At 36.8% G+C, this 15,373-nt stretch overlaps 1 protein-coding gene across 1 annotated transcript in view; it reads left to right on the top strand.

Annotated features, from left to right (window-relative positions):
* The first annotated feature begins 2,284 nt into the window (after positions 1–2,284).
* Positions 2,285–15,373, top strand: part of LOC6051275 (J domain-containing protein) — a 126,560-nt gene continuing 113,471 nt past the window's right edge. The window contains exon 1 of the mRNA XM_038249442.1: positions 2,285–2,818. Within this exon, the coding sequence (XP_038105370.1) occupies positions 2,726–2,818 (93 nt within the window). The 5' untranslated portion in view covers positions 2,285–2,725. The remainder of the gene's footprint in view (positions 2,819–15,373) is intronic.

Consider the following 15,373-nt stretch of genomic DNA (forward strand, 5'->3'; position numbering starts at 1 on the left):
ACCATGGCAATGATGGAAGTCTTCACGAGTGTTTCAAAGGAGTTCAAACATGCTAAATATAATTATAAACACGGGAAAATGCATTTTAACTGGTTTTCAGTTGAATAAACTTTAATTTTCATTAAAATTTTGAAGTTTTTCGAAAAAAAAAATTTGTCCCCTGATTATTCAGGCCAACTTTGAAGGGGAGGGGGGGGGGGGGCGACATAAACTTTGAAAAATATTTGCAGCGGCCTAATTAAAAAATGTAAAAAACTGTTCTTGATGATAACTATAACATGATTTTCAGAAAAAAATTATGTTGTTAATTTCATAAAATATTGTGGCAGTTTGTCTAAAAAAATCAATTTTGATTATCCGAAGCCTCGATTATCGAAAGTTTGATATAAATAAGGGATAAACCCTTTCTCTTTGCAATTATATGTTTGGCCTATAAGCACAGTGTCCTTCGCCCCCTCTACAAATTGGCCCACAAAATCAGGGATGAAAAGAAAAATATTTAAAAAAACCTTTTAAATTATAATGGGAGCTAACAATTTGAATTGAATTTCCCTGCGTTTTAAATCATATTTAGCATGCTTGGGCTCGCTTGAAAATATTTAGATTTTTTGTAAAATCCTGATCAACAGTACCGCAAAGTGTTTATTTTTTGTAAAAAAATGTTTTCGTCAAAACACAGATTCTTGAAAACAAATTAATGCAAAACAACAAATGTTAACACCATGGCTTTAATTTCTTTTTAAACTCTTTCAAAAGAGCCAAAAATAAAAATTTCCTAAATTAGTCCATAATTCTGGTGTGGTCATTTGAATCATTTTCCCATCACATTTATTTTAAATTTAGGCCTGAAAGGGTTAAAAAAATAAGTCCATCCTTCCTGCGTTTTTTTAAGACAAAAGTGATTTTTTCAGCAAAACATCTTCGCTCAGCATTTGAATTTTAAGATCTAAGGTTAGTTTCTATAATGTTTTTATGAATGTTTGAATTTAGACATTTTTATGTTTGCAGTAAATAAGTGATAGAATAAACTATCATTTGAGGATTCTTGCATCAGAATATCAGAGAGTATAGCAACCGGCACGATAGCTTGTGAGTTCTCTTATTTTATCTCGTGATTTGATCTTCGAGCATTCTCTTTCTATCACTCATTCTCTTTTTCTTGTTTCTTGAACACTCGCCAAAGATTATTTAGTTTTTGCAGAAAACCCACAATGAAAGAACGCGAGAGGGGGATGGGAACCGACCATCCCTTCGGCCCGGTGGCAAATTTTGTTTTGATTATTGTGAATGTGGGAATGAGGGAGTAAACGAAAATGTCACTCTTGAGAATCTCGCGACGGAAAAAACTTTTACTGCTCAAGTTGCGAGATTTGATTTCAGTCATAATAATTGTAGTCGCCAAGAACTGAAAGTAAAATATTTTTACAATCCTGATTATCAATTTAACATTTTTAAAGTCTGTTCGGTTGGAGTCAGAATTAGAGTCAGAAAATTGTGATGAGTTGGAATCTGATTCGGAGTCGGCTAATTTTCAGCAATTAGAGTTGTTTTGGTTGGAGTTGGACCTTCGATTGGATGAGGTTTGGGTGCCCTCCCCATTCAAGCCTTCGGACTCCAAGGTTCGAGCAGAAACTTGCAATAGAGACCACAAAAGTCCTGGGGTCGATTAAGTAGATGGTTTGATTTTTTTTTTGGTTGCAGTTGGAGTTGGTGGAGTCAAGTCTTTTTTGGTTGGCGTGTATGTATAAAAATCATTTTGGAAGATTTAATATGAGTTGTAGTTTGGTTTTGACGATTTTCAATAGCACAAAAAAATGAAACCATTATGATCAATATTTTTATAAAGTTCAGAATTCGACTCTCAGAAGATATCGTATTTGGCAATCGAAATAAAACACATTCTTTTGTTGGTGTGGGTCCAAAGGCATTATTCTCTGTTCTTTAATTTTTTAAAAATTGTGATACTGTTAATTACGAAGATATCATTTATTGTTGTTAGAATATTTCAATTCTCTTAAAAGTTTCAATAACACAGAATATTGTCCCCTAACTCTAATCCACTTCTATATGATGAAATTCCCTGTCCCCATTTCATCAGTCCCTCCCCCAAAATCCATTTCTTTGGACATTCAAGGGGGTCTCTCGACAAAGCTCGCAAAATTCCGCCCGTTCTCCTCCAGTTTGCAAGTCTCTCTCGTCGGCGGCGTAGACCTTCGGGTGCTTCGACTTGCAGGGGGTAAAGCTTGTTGCATGCCGCCGTCGTGTTTGGTGGCCAAATCCAGCTAACCGGGCCTGACCTGCCAGCCAGCCAGTCACGGAGTCTCAGTCAACCTTCGGACATCGTCGCGTTTGCAGCCCTGCCTTTTTGCGGCTATTCCTAAAGGCGCAGTATTGCTGTTGTTGTCTCTGGGTTGAGCCGAGTTTGAAGTCAGTTTCACTTTGGAGAGTGCTCCGTCAAGGTCTTGTTGGCCCCGGGTCTTTCGAATTTTGCAGTGCGCGGAGAGCTGTGGAGAGTTTTTCGAGTTGACAGCGCGCTTGTATTGTGCGTTTCGATCGAGCTGAGAAGTTAATCGCGATAAGCGTCGGCCGAGGTCAAAGGTTTTGTTTTGAATCCGCGGCGGTCCAAGTAGTGAGAGTGGGCAAGAGTACACGAGTGGTGGTCATCGGAAAGTGAGAGTTTTCAGCGAGTGAAAGAGCAAGCGCGTCCAAAAAGCGTCCAGACAAGATGAGCAGCGGAGGAGTCGACGAGATTCTCAGCTTCAAGCGCAACCCGGACGAGGACTTCTACGGGATGCTGAAATGCGACGAGAACTCGACGGTAAGTGGATCGGGCGGTGATCGATGTTATGAGAGAAGGTGGAGAAGAAGAAGAAGAAGCTTGCTAATGAGAGGGATTCCCTCAAGGTGAGATAAGCGCGAAGTGCGTGCTTGCTTGGCGAGCATGATGAGCGATTAGTCACGGAGAAGGGGTGAGGTGAATCAGCGATCGGCAACAAGACTGTAGTGCAACGATGATCAAGATGTCACGATGACCATGTTTTTTTCCTCTCACGAATCTCGGGTAACTAATCAACGCCAGTTTCTAGCAGTCTAAGATGAAAATAATCACAATAAACATTTAAATTTTCATTGCAAAATGGAGGATGTACCAAAACGTCATCATCTGTATGACCGTTCGAAGAATTTTTACCAAAACTTAATAAAGCCTCTGTTACACGAGATATCAGTGATCAAGAAGATCCACAATTTGAAACAACATAATTTGTTGCTCCGAAACAGATGCAAACTAAGAGCATAAAGAGATACAATGCACAAACTGAGAGAATAAATCATAGAATAACCGAAGGCATTCATTCACAAAAAAGACAGCGAAGCGCTGACAACGAGGATTGATCCCGATACCGATTGATTTGCAAAAAACACTATTTTTTTATATGTTCTACGGGACGACAAATGCCAACTTTTCAGGAATTTCCAGGTTGTGCAAAAAAAATTTGACCGAGTAATGAATTTTTGAATCAATACTGATTTTTTCAAAACATCAAAATATTGGTCGCAAAAATTTGTCAACATCATTTTTCGATGTAGGGTATATGGCCCTATTTTGGACCTACTATGCAAAGCGTCAACATATTTCGCATAGTTCTCAGGAACGGTCTAACTAATTTGGCTCGTTTCAGGATTATTTTGTGCCTTAATTTATGCTTAACAAAGTGTACTATTGAAAATTTAAAATAATTTAACGATTCCATTGTAATAAGCATTTCAAGTAAAACATTTTTGGATGCTTTTGGACTTATTGAATGTATTTTGGAGACATCGCTGAACCTATTTTGGACCCACACTCTGATTGGTTGAAATTTGGACAACTCGAATTGCGAGTGCGGCGGCAACACGCACACTTACAAAAACTCGGTTTGATAAACCAAAGGGCCTATCCACGATTATAATTTGGAAAATACTTATTTTAGAAATTAAACAATTATGATGAAACAATGGATTTGAATTTGAAAACGTGTTTTAATCATATTGAATGGAAGCTCACGCATCTTTAGCAGGTCTCTGTCCTATTTACAATTTGCATATTCTTACGACCTAATTGTTCAAGCATTAGAACATAAAAGACAACCCATTATCACTCGCAATAAAAACACCTTATCTGAACATTAAATGAATGACACAGATACATAACAAGTTACAATGAAAAAAGGTTCCAAATTTTACGCAGAGCTTAAGTTCAAATATTATTAAACAATCAAGAAATTTTAAAGGGAGATAATAGCTTGTAACTTGGTGTGAAACTTTCTCATCTGTCATATTAAACTTTACAGTTGCTTGACAAAAATTTTAACTACATGTTGCACTTTAAAAACAATGTAATATTTGAAAAAAATCTATGTTTGACTACCAGGGTGCCTTTGATAGTCATAGTTTGTCTTGTTAAAAGCAGATTTGAGGTTTTCAAACATTATTTTTACTTCGAACTTACCATCACTTAGGTTGCTGATATAATTTTTAGAAAATCATTTATGTCAATACCTAGATAATTATGTTAATAAGCTTTTTAATATAAGACATATAAATTATAATATGTAATATTGCTAAAAATTCAGAACTTTGCCTGAAATTCGTTGAAACTAGTTTTGTTAATAAAATTATGGATTTGTATTACATGCATAACTGAATTTAAAGAATGAATCAAAAGTTTTCACATTTTATATGGAATTTGTTTTACTAGCCTTTAAATTATGAGATTTTTTAAAATTATGTTTCAAAAACAAATAATATTTAATAATATTTATATTACTTATTTTACCTTTTCCTAGTACCCTTTTCCTAGTAGAAGATTGTCCGAAGAATCCGAAAATGCATTCCGTTTTACGTTCATTGAAAAAATCATGACACGTTAAGAAGATGAAAATAATGCTATTTATCAACATTTTCTTAGTTATAGTTAACTAACTTTTTAAACTTTTCAAAATAAAATTCATAATGTTAACATGGCATTAACCTCTTATGCTTATTTTTTTAGAAGATTTTTATTTTCTAGCTGGTTTAATTGTGTTTCTCAAATGATTGACAAGGTAAAATTTAAAAGTGTAATTTATTATAAACCAACGCTGCCAATTGTGAAAAAAATCGTTATACCTGTATTTTTAAAAATTACATATAGATAAATATGCAAAAATCAGATAAAAGTTACAAAAAATATATTATCCATATCCATATGTATATTTCTCTGATTAGTTTGCAATACGTCTTAAAAGCCATCACGATCTCCGACACATTTTTGTTTTTTTTTCTGAACCAAACCAAATTTTGTTTGTTTTCCAGTAAAGAGCATTTAAAAGACGTGCAGATGATAATTCAAAGCATTTTTTATTTATAATTCGTAAATTGATCGAGAACTAAACGAAAAATTGATTTGTTTACAACTAGCGCTTAAGATCTTTTTAAAACTAACTCAAGATTTTTTTTAAACTTAATTCATACGACTTTTCCAAAAACCACTCGTAAGCGATGTTGACAGCTCCTGTCACGGTGACAGCTGACGATTTAATGAACTAGACCCTTTAGGGTTTTCAATCGTTTCCTCTTCAATTCCAACAGGGTAGCCAGTTTGCATTTTTTGAAGCAAAAATTAAAAATATATGCGGCTAAATTGGTGATAATGATGTTAAGACAAAAATAAATCAACATCAGTTTAAATTTTAGGATACTTTGCAATCGGTCCTAACAATCATCTAAATCTTTAGCATCAATTTGCATTTTTATCGTTTAAAAAACATATTTTCATTGTTTCTGTTAATCATTTGCTTTTTAAAGCTTAGATTTCATTCAAATAATTACAGTAAAGAAATTCAATTCAAAATATTAAATTAAAAAATTTCAATCAATTACAATGAAATATCGAAATAAATTGATAAACAAAACTGGCAACACCTTGTTATGCATGTGTTGGTGATAGCCTTGAACCGACGGCAAAGTAGCTCCAAAAACTGATCCGACGCGGCTGATTTGAAAAAATATTTTGAAATGAGTTTTTTTCGATAATAGAATAGTTATTTGAATGGTTTAGTGACGGAAAACAAGAAAGAATTAAATAAACAACAGTTACATTACTCGGAAACCGGACGAAATTGCTTGGTGTCAGTGCAAAACAGAAAAAATCATCAAGGTGTCGCGAGCCAAATCTGATAAGCAACGAGGCCGGAATTTTTGGACCTAATCGATGTGCTAGGAAAATGAAAGAAAGTTCGAATGGCGTTGGAAAAAGTGGCTGAAAAAGCGAAAATAATCAAAAATGTTAACATTTTTGGAAGAGGTAAGATACAAAACGATCCTGCCTACACTTTCTGTTGGTTGGATTCAGTGAATTCGTACTTTAAAAGCCTGAACTACCTCGATTAATAAAAATAGGTCCAAAATAGGTACCAGGTCCAAAATAGGGTCATATACCCTAAATTGAAATGAAAAAGTGCTTTAGTGAAATTTTGATAAAGTGCACCGTTTTCAAGTTATAGCCATTTTTGGGTAACTTATTTGAAAATTGTCGCAGTTTTTTTTATTTTTGTAAAATAAGTGCACATGTTTGTTCTGAGAAAATTCTCTATAATTTGCTTTTTTGGACTTTGTTGATACGACCTAGAGTTGCTGAGATATTGCGATTGAGATTGCGAGATATTTGATCTAGAAGCCGTTGCATCCTATCAAAAAGTGGTCAGACACAAACTTGTAGGAAATTTGACGGGCTTTCCGAAAAAAATACAGAGAAAAACAAGCCACTTTTATGAGATTTTTTATTTTATTTTTAAGTTTAAAAGTCAAATTTGAAGGTGTGCCCACGATTTTTTATCATTAATTTTTTGTGAAAATAGCCTAAGATGTTACCAAAAAACTCATTAAAATTTATATATGTAAGCCAATATATCCACTTGAAATGTGGTCAAAGACAAACTTTTGGGAAATTGAACGACCCTAGTAAGATTTTAGTTTTTAAGTAGGCCATAAAAGCCTGTTTAGGCTGCATGAAGGTTTTCAGAACCCTGATAAAACCTGTAAGTTTAAAAATGTTACTAGGGGAGCTTTCCGGTACAAATATATTCGAGACTGAAAAATTAAGTCTGTCATATAGAAATTGCCAAAAACCACCAGCCTTATAAAAAAATGCTGTATATTCTCATGGATTGGACATAGGACAATGGTCAATATGAAAACTTTTATGCAAAATTATCGGGGAACCGATTCCCACTACCGTTTTTTTTTTAAATAATTTTGACGTTTTGACAACTTTTCGAAAAGAAAACAGTTTTAGTAAATGATTTTTATATTTTTTAGGAAAGACATACCATCCTGCATTTTTTGTCAGCTTTTTTGTTACAGCTTAGGCTATTTCCTAAAAAAATTTAAACAAAAAATATCGTGAAATCATCTTAAAATGTAACTATTAAACTTAAAAACCAAAAAATCTCATAGAAGTGGCGTGTATTTTCATTTGGGTGTATTTTTTTCAGAAAGCCCGTCTTATTTCATACAAGTTTGTCTTTGACTACTTTTTGATACGATTTTTTAATTGGAAAATACACAAATATTTAAATAACTTACGCCCTTCTCAAATGTTATTTTCGAGTACCCTTGGCTCAATATACACAAAAATGGCTTAGGCCTAGGATAACATGTCTACAAAGCTTCATTGAAATCGGAGAGGGTCGGGTACAAAAGTATTAGAAAAATTCCTTATTTGAATTGGAATAGCTCCATATTGATATCATTCATTTTTTCCCAAAACATTTTCAAATCTTTTTAGCAAAAAGTTTAGCAAGTGTATAATTCTGCTGAAATTTTAGAAATTCCCGGAAAATTTATAACGTGCGAACTGAAAAATACAAAAACACAGCTAGAACTTCGTTCATTAAAGTTAATTCAATCGTTATCAGAACCACTTTACACAGCACTTCCATTAAACACCCTTTATGAATCGATTTGGTAACTCAATTAGCACCTTCCTGCAATTTCTCCAACCTATATCAGCCAAATGAGTTAAAAACACAAAATACTGCACCCTTGCAACACCTGTGTCGGTTGCGGCTGCTGACCTGCGACACAACACATCGGACACATTTATGCGTTTTGCGTACGCAAGTCCACCCCGTTTGACGCGCGTCTAAAATGCAACTTGGAGCGTGTTTTGCATCGGACAGACATGCCCAATATGCAGCGTGGTCAAGTGCAACACTGACAAGCGAAATTGGTGCACTGTAAAAGTATTAATATGTGAAAAAATTAAGTAAAAAAATAAGCAAATCACCATTTTAGATTATTGTAAGTTCCAATAAAACAAATCTTGTTTATTTTATGAAAATTTAAATTTTGTACTGTGCATTAAAATGAATAAACGTGCACGTTTCTTTGAAGTTCACCGGTGTGATGACGCTAACAGTGTGACGACCCCCCCCCTGGTCAGCAAACGATTCATTCATGCATGAACCGCCTTAAGTCGGTAGGGGGGCGGTACAACCGTTATGACGTCGTCGGCTAGTCGGAAAGTCTATCGACAGCAGACAGTGGAAGCACAATATCACCTTATCGCAGCTTAGTACACCTTCTTTACCAAGCTCACGTGATTGTGTGCGGTGAAGGTCGCAGTCACAGACAAGGTGATATTCCATGATGATTTAGTTTTACTTCTTTTTTTATATATTCATTTTAATTTTTTTAGAACTCAATTTGATCAAATCTGTAATTTTTACGATCAAAAACATCGTTCCACCTTTTTTTTCGCGTGTAAATAAAATTCGCCTAAAATTCCGCAGAGGCAGTCATTTTAAAAAAAGGTGGAACGATGTTTTCGGTCGCAGAAATTACAGATTTGTTCAAATCACGTTCTGCAAAATTTTAGGATCATCTAGACATTCTTACAAATCACTGGACAAAATAATTATCTTGATTGGGTGAGTTATACCCGAGAACCAGCGAGTTGAAGTTACCGTTCCCCCTTTTTTGGGAGGCTTGGGCGTTCGTGTAAGTTGGACATGCGTTGGGCGTTCCAGTGTTAACTATTATCGTTTAAAGTAAATCACATCGTTTTAAAACCAAGTTTGTTTGAAAATTTTGTTAAACATAACGGGGATGTAAGTCAAAAACATGGCTAAGGTTGACAACTCTTCAAATAATAATTTTCACATTTGCAAAGTAATGTAAAATTATGATCCACCAAACCCATAATAAAAACTTGAGCTTACTTCTCTCCAATAGTTTTTAAAGATAAAAAATGATAAACAAAACTAAAAAAAATACAATCAATTGCATAGATTGTTTAAAATAATAAGTCTGTTTAAATTTGCGTCACTTTTGCGAAAAAAAAAAAACGATTTAATCCCACCTGGGGTGAGATAGAGCCTTTCTTACAAAAGGAAGATAACGGCAGTTGATTTTTTTTTCAAAGAAATAGCAAAATAAAGAATGGTCCATTCATTAATTAATTCAAAACTCAACATGATTTTTTCATAAAACTGAAAAGCGCTGTTTTTTGCCCCATTTGCAATGGCCGGGTGTAAGTTGTGCTCGCACACAAGCATTTTCGATTTTTAAAATCAGAACACATTATTTTTGAGGCAGAGAATTAGCTCACAATTTGCGATGTTCGTAATGTTTTCTGCCTATCGCTAAATTGATCGCATTCTCTGAGTGTTTTTTGCACTTTTCAAAATATCAAGAATTAACGAGAAGACAAAATTGTGAGCTTTTAATAAGCAAGCCACAAAATTATGTAGTATGCATTTAGGCGTTTTGGGATTGGGAAGCATACTGCGACTGAGCGCTCGGTGAAACTTCACTACGACAAACGCAAACGTACCGAATGAACACCCTTGGCCCTCACGCTGGGTTCATTGCCGACGAGCCGACACTTGTCTTGGAACGCTGGTACGATGAACCAAAATACTAACACACAAAAACGCTCGTACCGAAGCTAGAAAACCAAACCCGCGATGTGCGTTGTCACTGGCGCATGGGAAGCTTAAATGCTCACCAGAAATTCGTTCGCTCAGAGATCGATCAGGGAATGAGCAAAACAAAAAAGCAAGGCAAAAGAATGAGCATGAAGCTTCAGAACGGATACCTGCTTGCGTCATGTTTACGTTCACTGAAGCTTGGCATAGATAGTCACGATAGGCGATGTGTGATGAACAAGCAATCGATAGGGCAACTTGTACAAAAAGGGGGTAATCTAGCATTACTCGCGTCTGCATGTGAAGCTCAACTTGACAACTTGTCGACAACTGGCGACGAGGCGACGAAAATCGATCATCCCTGATTTTTTGCAGATTTTTTGAATGAATATTTCTCGAGAAACGATTTGAGAACGAAGCTTGATTTGGAGTCGGAGCCAAAAGCAAACCCTATACCTTTCTTCAGTAAGAACAGCAAAAATGGAAATTTTCTAAAATCTAAACGGTAAATCCAAATGAGGTCAAATTTGTTTCAGAACCTCGATTATGGTCTAGATTATGATAAGGAGAAAAAAATTAGATAAAATGCCAAATGAATAGTTTTGGCATTTGGTGAAAATTGGCTTTTACCTTTTTGAGGGGTTTTTCCCCCGCACAGTGAATTATTCCACAAATTGTAAATCATGAACCACATTACCGACATAGATGAACATTTGGGAGGATGTAGGGCTCGAAAAATGCAATTTTTTGGATAAGTAAACGATTTCAATATTTAAATTTTCGACCGAATTTTTATTTGAAAACCGCCTGATCAGATGAAAACACACTCCGAGTCCCCTTAAAAAATGGATAAATTCAAATTTGTTATAAAACTGGTTCAGGTTCAGCACATCCCCTTTCAAATGCGCCCAAGAGAGCTTAAATCCGTAATGTGGGCTCTGAGAAACCCCCTACCACAAAATTGAGCACTTTTTTACCACACACGGACGTCACGCGTGCTCTACGGTAAATTGAGCGCCAAAATTCGGATATTGGAGATAAACCAATTCTGTCATTGCCAAACGATCGGGCGTCGAAAATCGATCGTCCCTGATTTTTCGCAGATTTTTCGAATGAATGTTTCTCGAGAAACGATTTGAGAACGAAGCTTGATTTGGAGTCGGAGCCAAAAGCAAACCCTATACTAGCGTGGTTCACGTTTCTATGAAAAAGACAAAAGTTGTTATTTTGTCTTGCATCAACCGGAATTTCGTTCTTTTATGTCCCCAGAAGCACTCCTGAAAATTTGAGCCCATTTGGTAAGGTCTAGAGCCCAGAATTTGGATTTTGATATTTTCCATGGGAAACTATTTTATCAGTATAAGTATAAATCGATGAAATGACTTGATTCTTATAGTAGGAGATAGGTTTGAACTGGGAACAACTTTGTAGAACATACCAACAAGCTAGGAAGTGACCCTTTAAAGATACAGATACTTTTAGATGGTGGCCCCTTCAAAAGCCACCATCTAAAAGTATCTGTATCTTTAAAGGGTCACTTCCTAGCTTGTTGATATGTTCTACAAAGTTGTTCCCCAGTTCAAAACCTATCTCCTACTATAAGAATTAAGTCATTTCATCGATTTATAAAAAAAATCCTTATACAATGTAAAAAAAGATAGTTTCCCATGGAAAATAAATCAAAATCCCATATAAATTTCAAATTAAAACTGGAGCTCCTAGACCTTACCAAATGGGCTCAAATTTTCAGGAGTGCTTCTGGGGACATAAAAGAACGAAATTCCGGTTGATGCAAGACAAAATAACAACTTTTGTCTTTTTCATAGAAACGTGAACCACGCTACCCTATACTTTTCTTTAGTAAGAAAGGCAAAAAGGTACAAATTTGCGAAAAAAAAGGTCGATAAGGCAAAATGTCAACGTTGTTGACCGATAAGATTGTTAAAAAACGTTAAAATTACAACACAGAATTTTAACCCTTTTAAAAACTATGTCGAAATGGCATTGTCAACGAATGCAGTTGGTTTGCAATCATTTGTTTTCAAAAAACCTAAGTTTTGACGAAACAATATTTTTTGCATTTTTTTTTGCTGTGCAGTACAAAGAAAATTCACAAAAATTTTAGAAAAATTAATTGGACTACAACATATTAAAACGTTTACAAACGCTCAGCAGGCAACACACAAACATACAGACAGACAGACATTTGATCAGTTTTCGATTCTGAATCGATAGGCATACATTAAGGTGGGTCTACGAGCTTTATGTGAAAAGCTCATTTTTAGAGCTGGATTATAGCCTTTCCTCAGTGAGGAAGGCAAATCATTGAATTAAAAGGGGGTTTTCGGGTTTTTTGCCTTTTCAACAATAAATTCAATTTCAGTTGCCCAAAATTTGTCACAGTCGAGTTTAAATTATTGTTTATTCGTCAAGTTTATGTAGACTAGTTACAATTTTTTTACATACTAGATATTATTTCTACTGTACAGAATTTTTCGTAGTTTCGGTTTAGACAAGAGTCCTACCATCTTGGATGAAATCATGCTAGTTCTTTTTTGAAATCTTAAAGATCAGCTATCAAAAAGAAGTCAATTTTTTTTTTATCCGAAGTGAAATTATGTAAGAGAACTTCGGATAATCGAGTTTGGGCTGTAAAGTGAAAATGACGACTGAGTAATTTACATGATTTCTTAGATTTTTTTTCTTTATTTTTAATGTTTGTACTTTTATTTAGCAGAAACTTTGTTTACGGATAAAACGAGATTATAAATATTGTATACCCTTATAATATATATTTTGATGCAAGACAGCAATTTAGTAAAAGAAGGCTCTAAATAAAATTAACTTATTTTGTTAACTGGTTTCCGCCTTCCTCCTAAAAACCTTGCAATCATACACTACGAAAGCTTTGACTAACGCTTGCTTACACCCTTACCAAAAATCATGATTTTTTGAGTTCCAAATCCCACTTTTCATACGAATTTTTCAGTTCAACCCATATAACCATTTTTATGGTTGTAGTACCTGAACTCAAAAAATCGTATGAAAAGTGGGATTTGGAACTCAAAAAATCATGATTTTTGGTAGGGGTGTAGTAAAGACACTATACATATGAGTAGAAGAGAAAGCACTGCAGTGTTTGTGTGCGTGCACTGAGCGGAAAGTTCCGACAGCTATCCGCCGGAGCTTTCAAATTATGTAAATAGTGACCCTTTTTTGTATCAACCAAAACAGTTTTTCTCTCATAACTTTTAAAGTACTGCACTAAACCGGATGAAATTCAAAAAAGACATAAAAAACCTGAAGACGAATCCAAAAACATAGATCCGGACAAAATCGGTCGAGCCAGTTCCGAAAAAAGTGAGTGAGAAAAAAAATTCTACGTCCATCCACACGCACAGAAATTTGCTCAGAATTTGATTCTGAGCCGATATGTATACGTAAAGGAGGCTAATTTAAAAAGTTCATTTTTTGAGTGATTTTATAGTCTTGCATTGGCCTTAGAAATAAAACTAAATCCAAACTAGAACAATAAGTCGATTTTGCCCAAGTTGACCGAGTATTCTAAAACCTGAAAGCAATATGCAACGTCTACGTTCGCGAGTTTCCAATTTTATTTTCAGCAGTCCTTTTTTAACTAGTACTCCACCCAATAAAAAAAACCTAAAATCCATCATCCGTCCATTACAACGTCCATCACAAGAACAACAAAAACCATTTCTTGCATTTGCCAGGCCAATGAATAATTTAGTTGTTTACCTTTTTATACCACCACGAAAAGACCAAAGCTTCGGGTCTTGAACTTGCTCTTAAATCATTCATCGAATTGACCCCCCCTGCCCCGATCGCCAGTTTGATTATCTGGCCCCCTAAATGGTGCGATTGATTAATTTTTCAAACATCAATTTCAATCACGCCGCTGTCAAAGCCCCACATAATGTTGTCTCAACGGTTCCAATTTAGATCGCTAACCGTTCGGAACATTTTCCCCGAAACGCAACGATAGGATTGAGTTCCTTTGAAGTCCGGGAAAACGCCAGCGAAAAGTATTTCTCCCGAGTGGGATTCCGAACAAGCGCGTAAATTTTTGTTGTTTTCGAGAGCGAACCCAACATTTGTTTTATTTTTGAACTTGCCAAGCCAAGCGTCGCACATTGCTTCGGCAGAAGTCTCAGCGGGTGGTCGTGTTTTTTCGCGGTGTGTTTGGCGCGTTTTTCACGGCGATTCCGAGGCGTGTGCGAGCGGACAAGCCCGTTCCGGTGGTCAGAGAGGCCACAATCTGGTCGTCGTGGACACGGCGGCGGTGCAGCAGCGGAAGAGGAACGAGTTCCTGCATCCGAGCAGCAGCAGCAGGAGGAGTGAGCAGCAGCGGCCGCGGAGGCAGCTGAGGCGAGAGACGGTCGTTGGTCGGTGGAACCGGCCCCGGAGAGTCGACTGCGGTCGGCGGACCAGTTTTCGGCCAGGCCAGGTCGGAGACAACCCCGTTGTTTACGTGGCTGGCAGCAGGCAGCACAACAGCAACAACAACAAGCGCGCGCAAACGAGCTTCCCGCGCATCCCGCTGCGGGCGGCAGCCAGTGCGGCCAGTTCGGCGGTGAGTGCGAAAGGCGAGTTAATTAGTTTTTTTTTTCGCTCATAGTTTTTTTTTTGTTAGTCATATTTTTTTCTCTTCTTCCTTGGGTTTTTTTTTTCTTTTTCGCGTAAATCTTGATTAGCTTTTGTATTAGTTTTTCTTTCGTTTTTCATTCCATCCATGGATCCGGATGAGGACCAGGTGGAAAAAATGTCCGAGTACGAAGACTGGGACACGGACAACGAGGGTGAAGTTGATCCTCTCCCAGGAGTGCCTTCTAACCAAACCGCGTTGGAACTCTACGGAAAGGACACCAAGGTCGTTGTGAAGGGCACTGGCGGGCGCAAAGCGAAGAAACGCAAGTCTCGACTGTCTCCGAAACCATACCCAAAACCTGATCCCACTTCCTCCAACACAAAAACCGGATCCAGCTCTTCCACTGAATCCAAGTCCTCTGGTCCCAACAAATCCAACTCCTATTCCAACGAATCCAACCCCTCCGATCCCGCCAAATACGAATCCAATCCCACCGGCACCAACCCCTCCGATTCCGCCAAATCTGAATCCTATTCCACCGGCACCAACCCCTCCGATCCCTCCAAATCCAAATCCACCAGGTGACAAGGAAAGACCAGTTCAAGCTCGCGCTCGCCAGTACGTGGGGGGCTCGCAGACGGAGTGGGTGGTCTTCTTCCGGCCCAAACAAAACCCCTTAACTTCGTTCGATCACAAAAGATCTGCATAACCATTATCCTGGGCTGGTACAATGTACTAAGCTGAACAAGAGCAAGCTCAGCGTGATCGTGAACTCCGCGGAGGAAGCTAACCAGATCGTGAAAGACATTCGGTT

The sequence above is a fragment of the Culex quinquefasciatus genome, chromosome 1 (assembly GCF_015732765.1).
Source record: "Culex quinquefasciatus strain JHB chromosome 1, VPISU_Cqui_1.0_pri_paternal, whole genome shotgun sequence".
Taxonomy (NCBI): domain Eukaryota; kingdom Metazoa; phylum Arthropoda; class Insecta; order Diptera; family Culicidae; genus Culex; species Culex quinquefasciatus.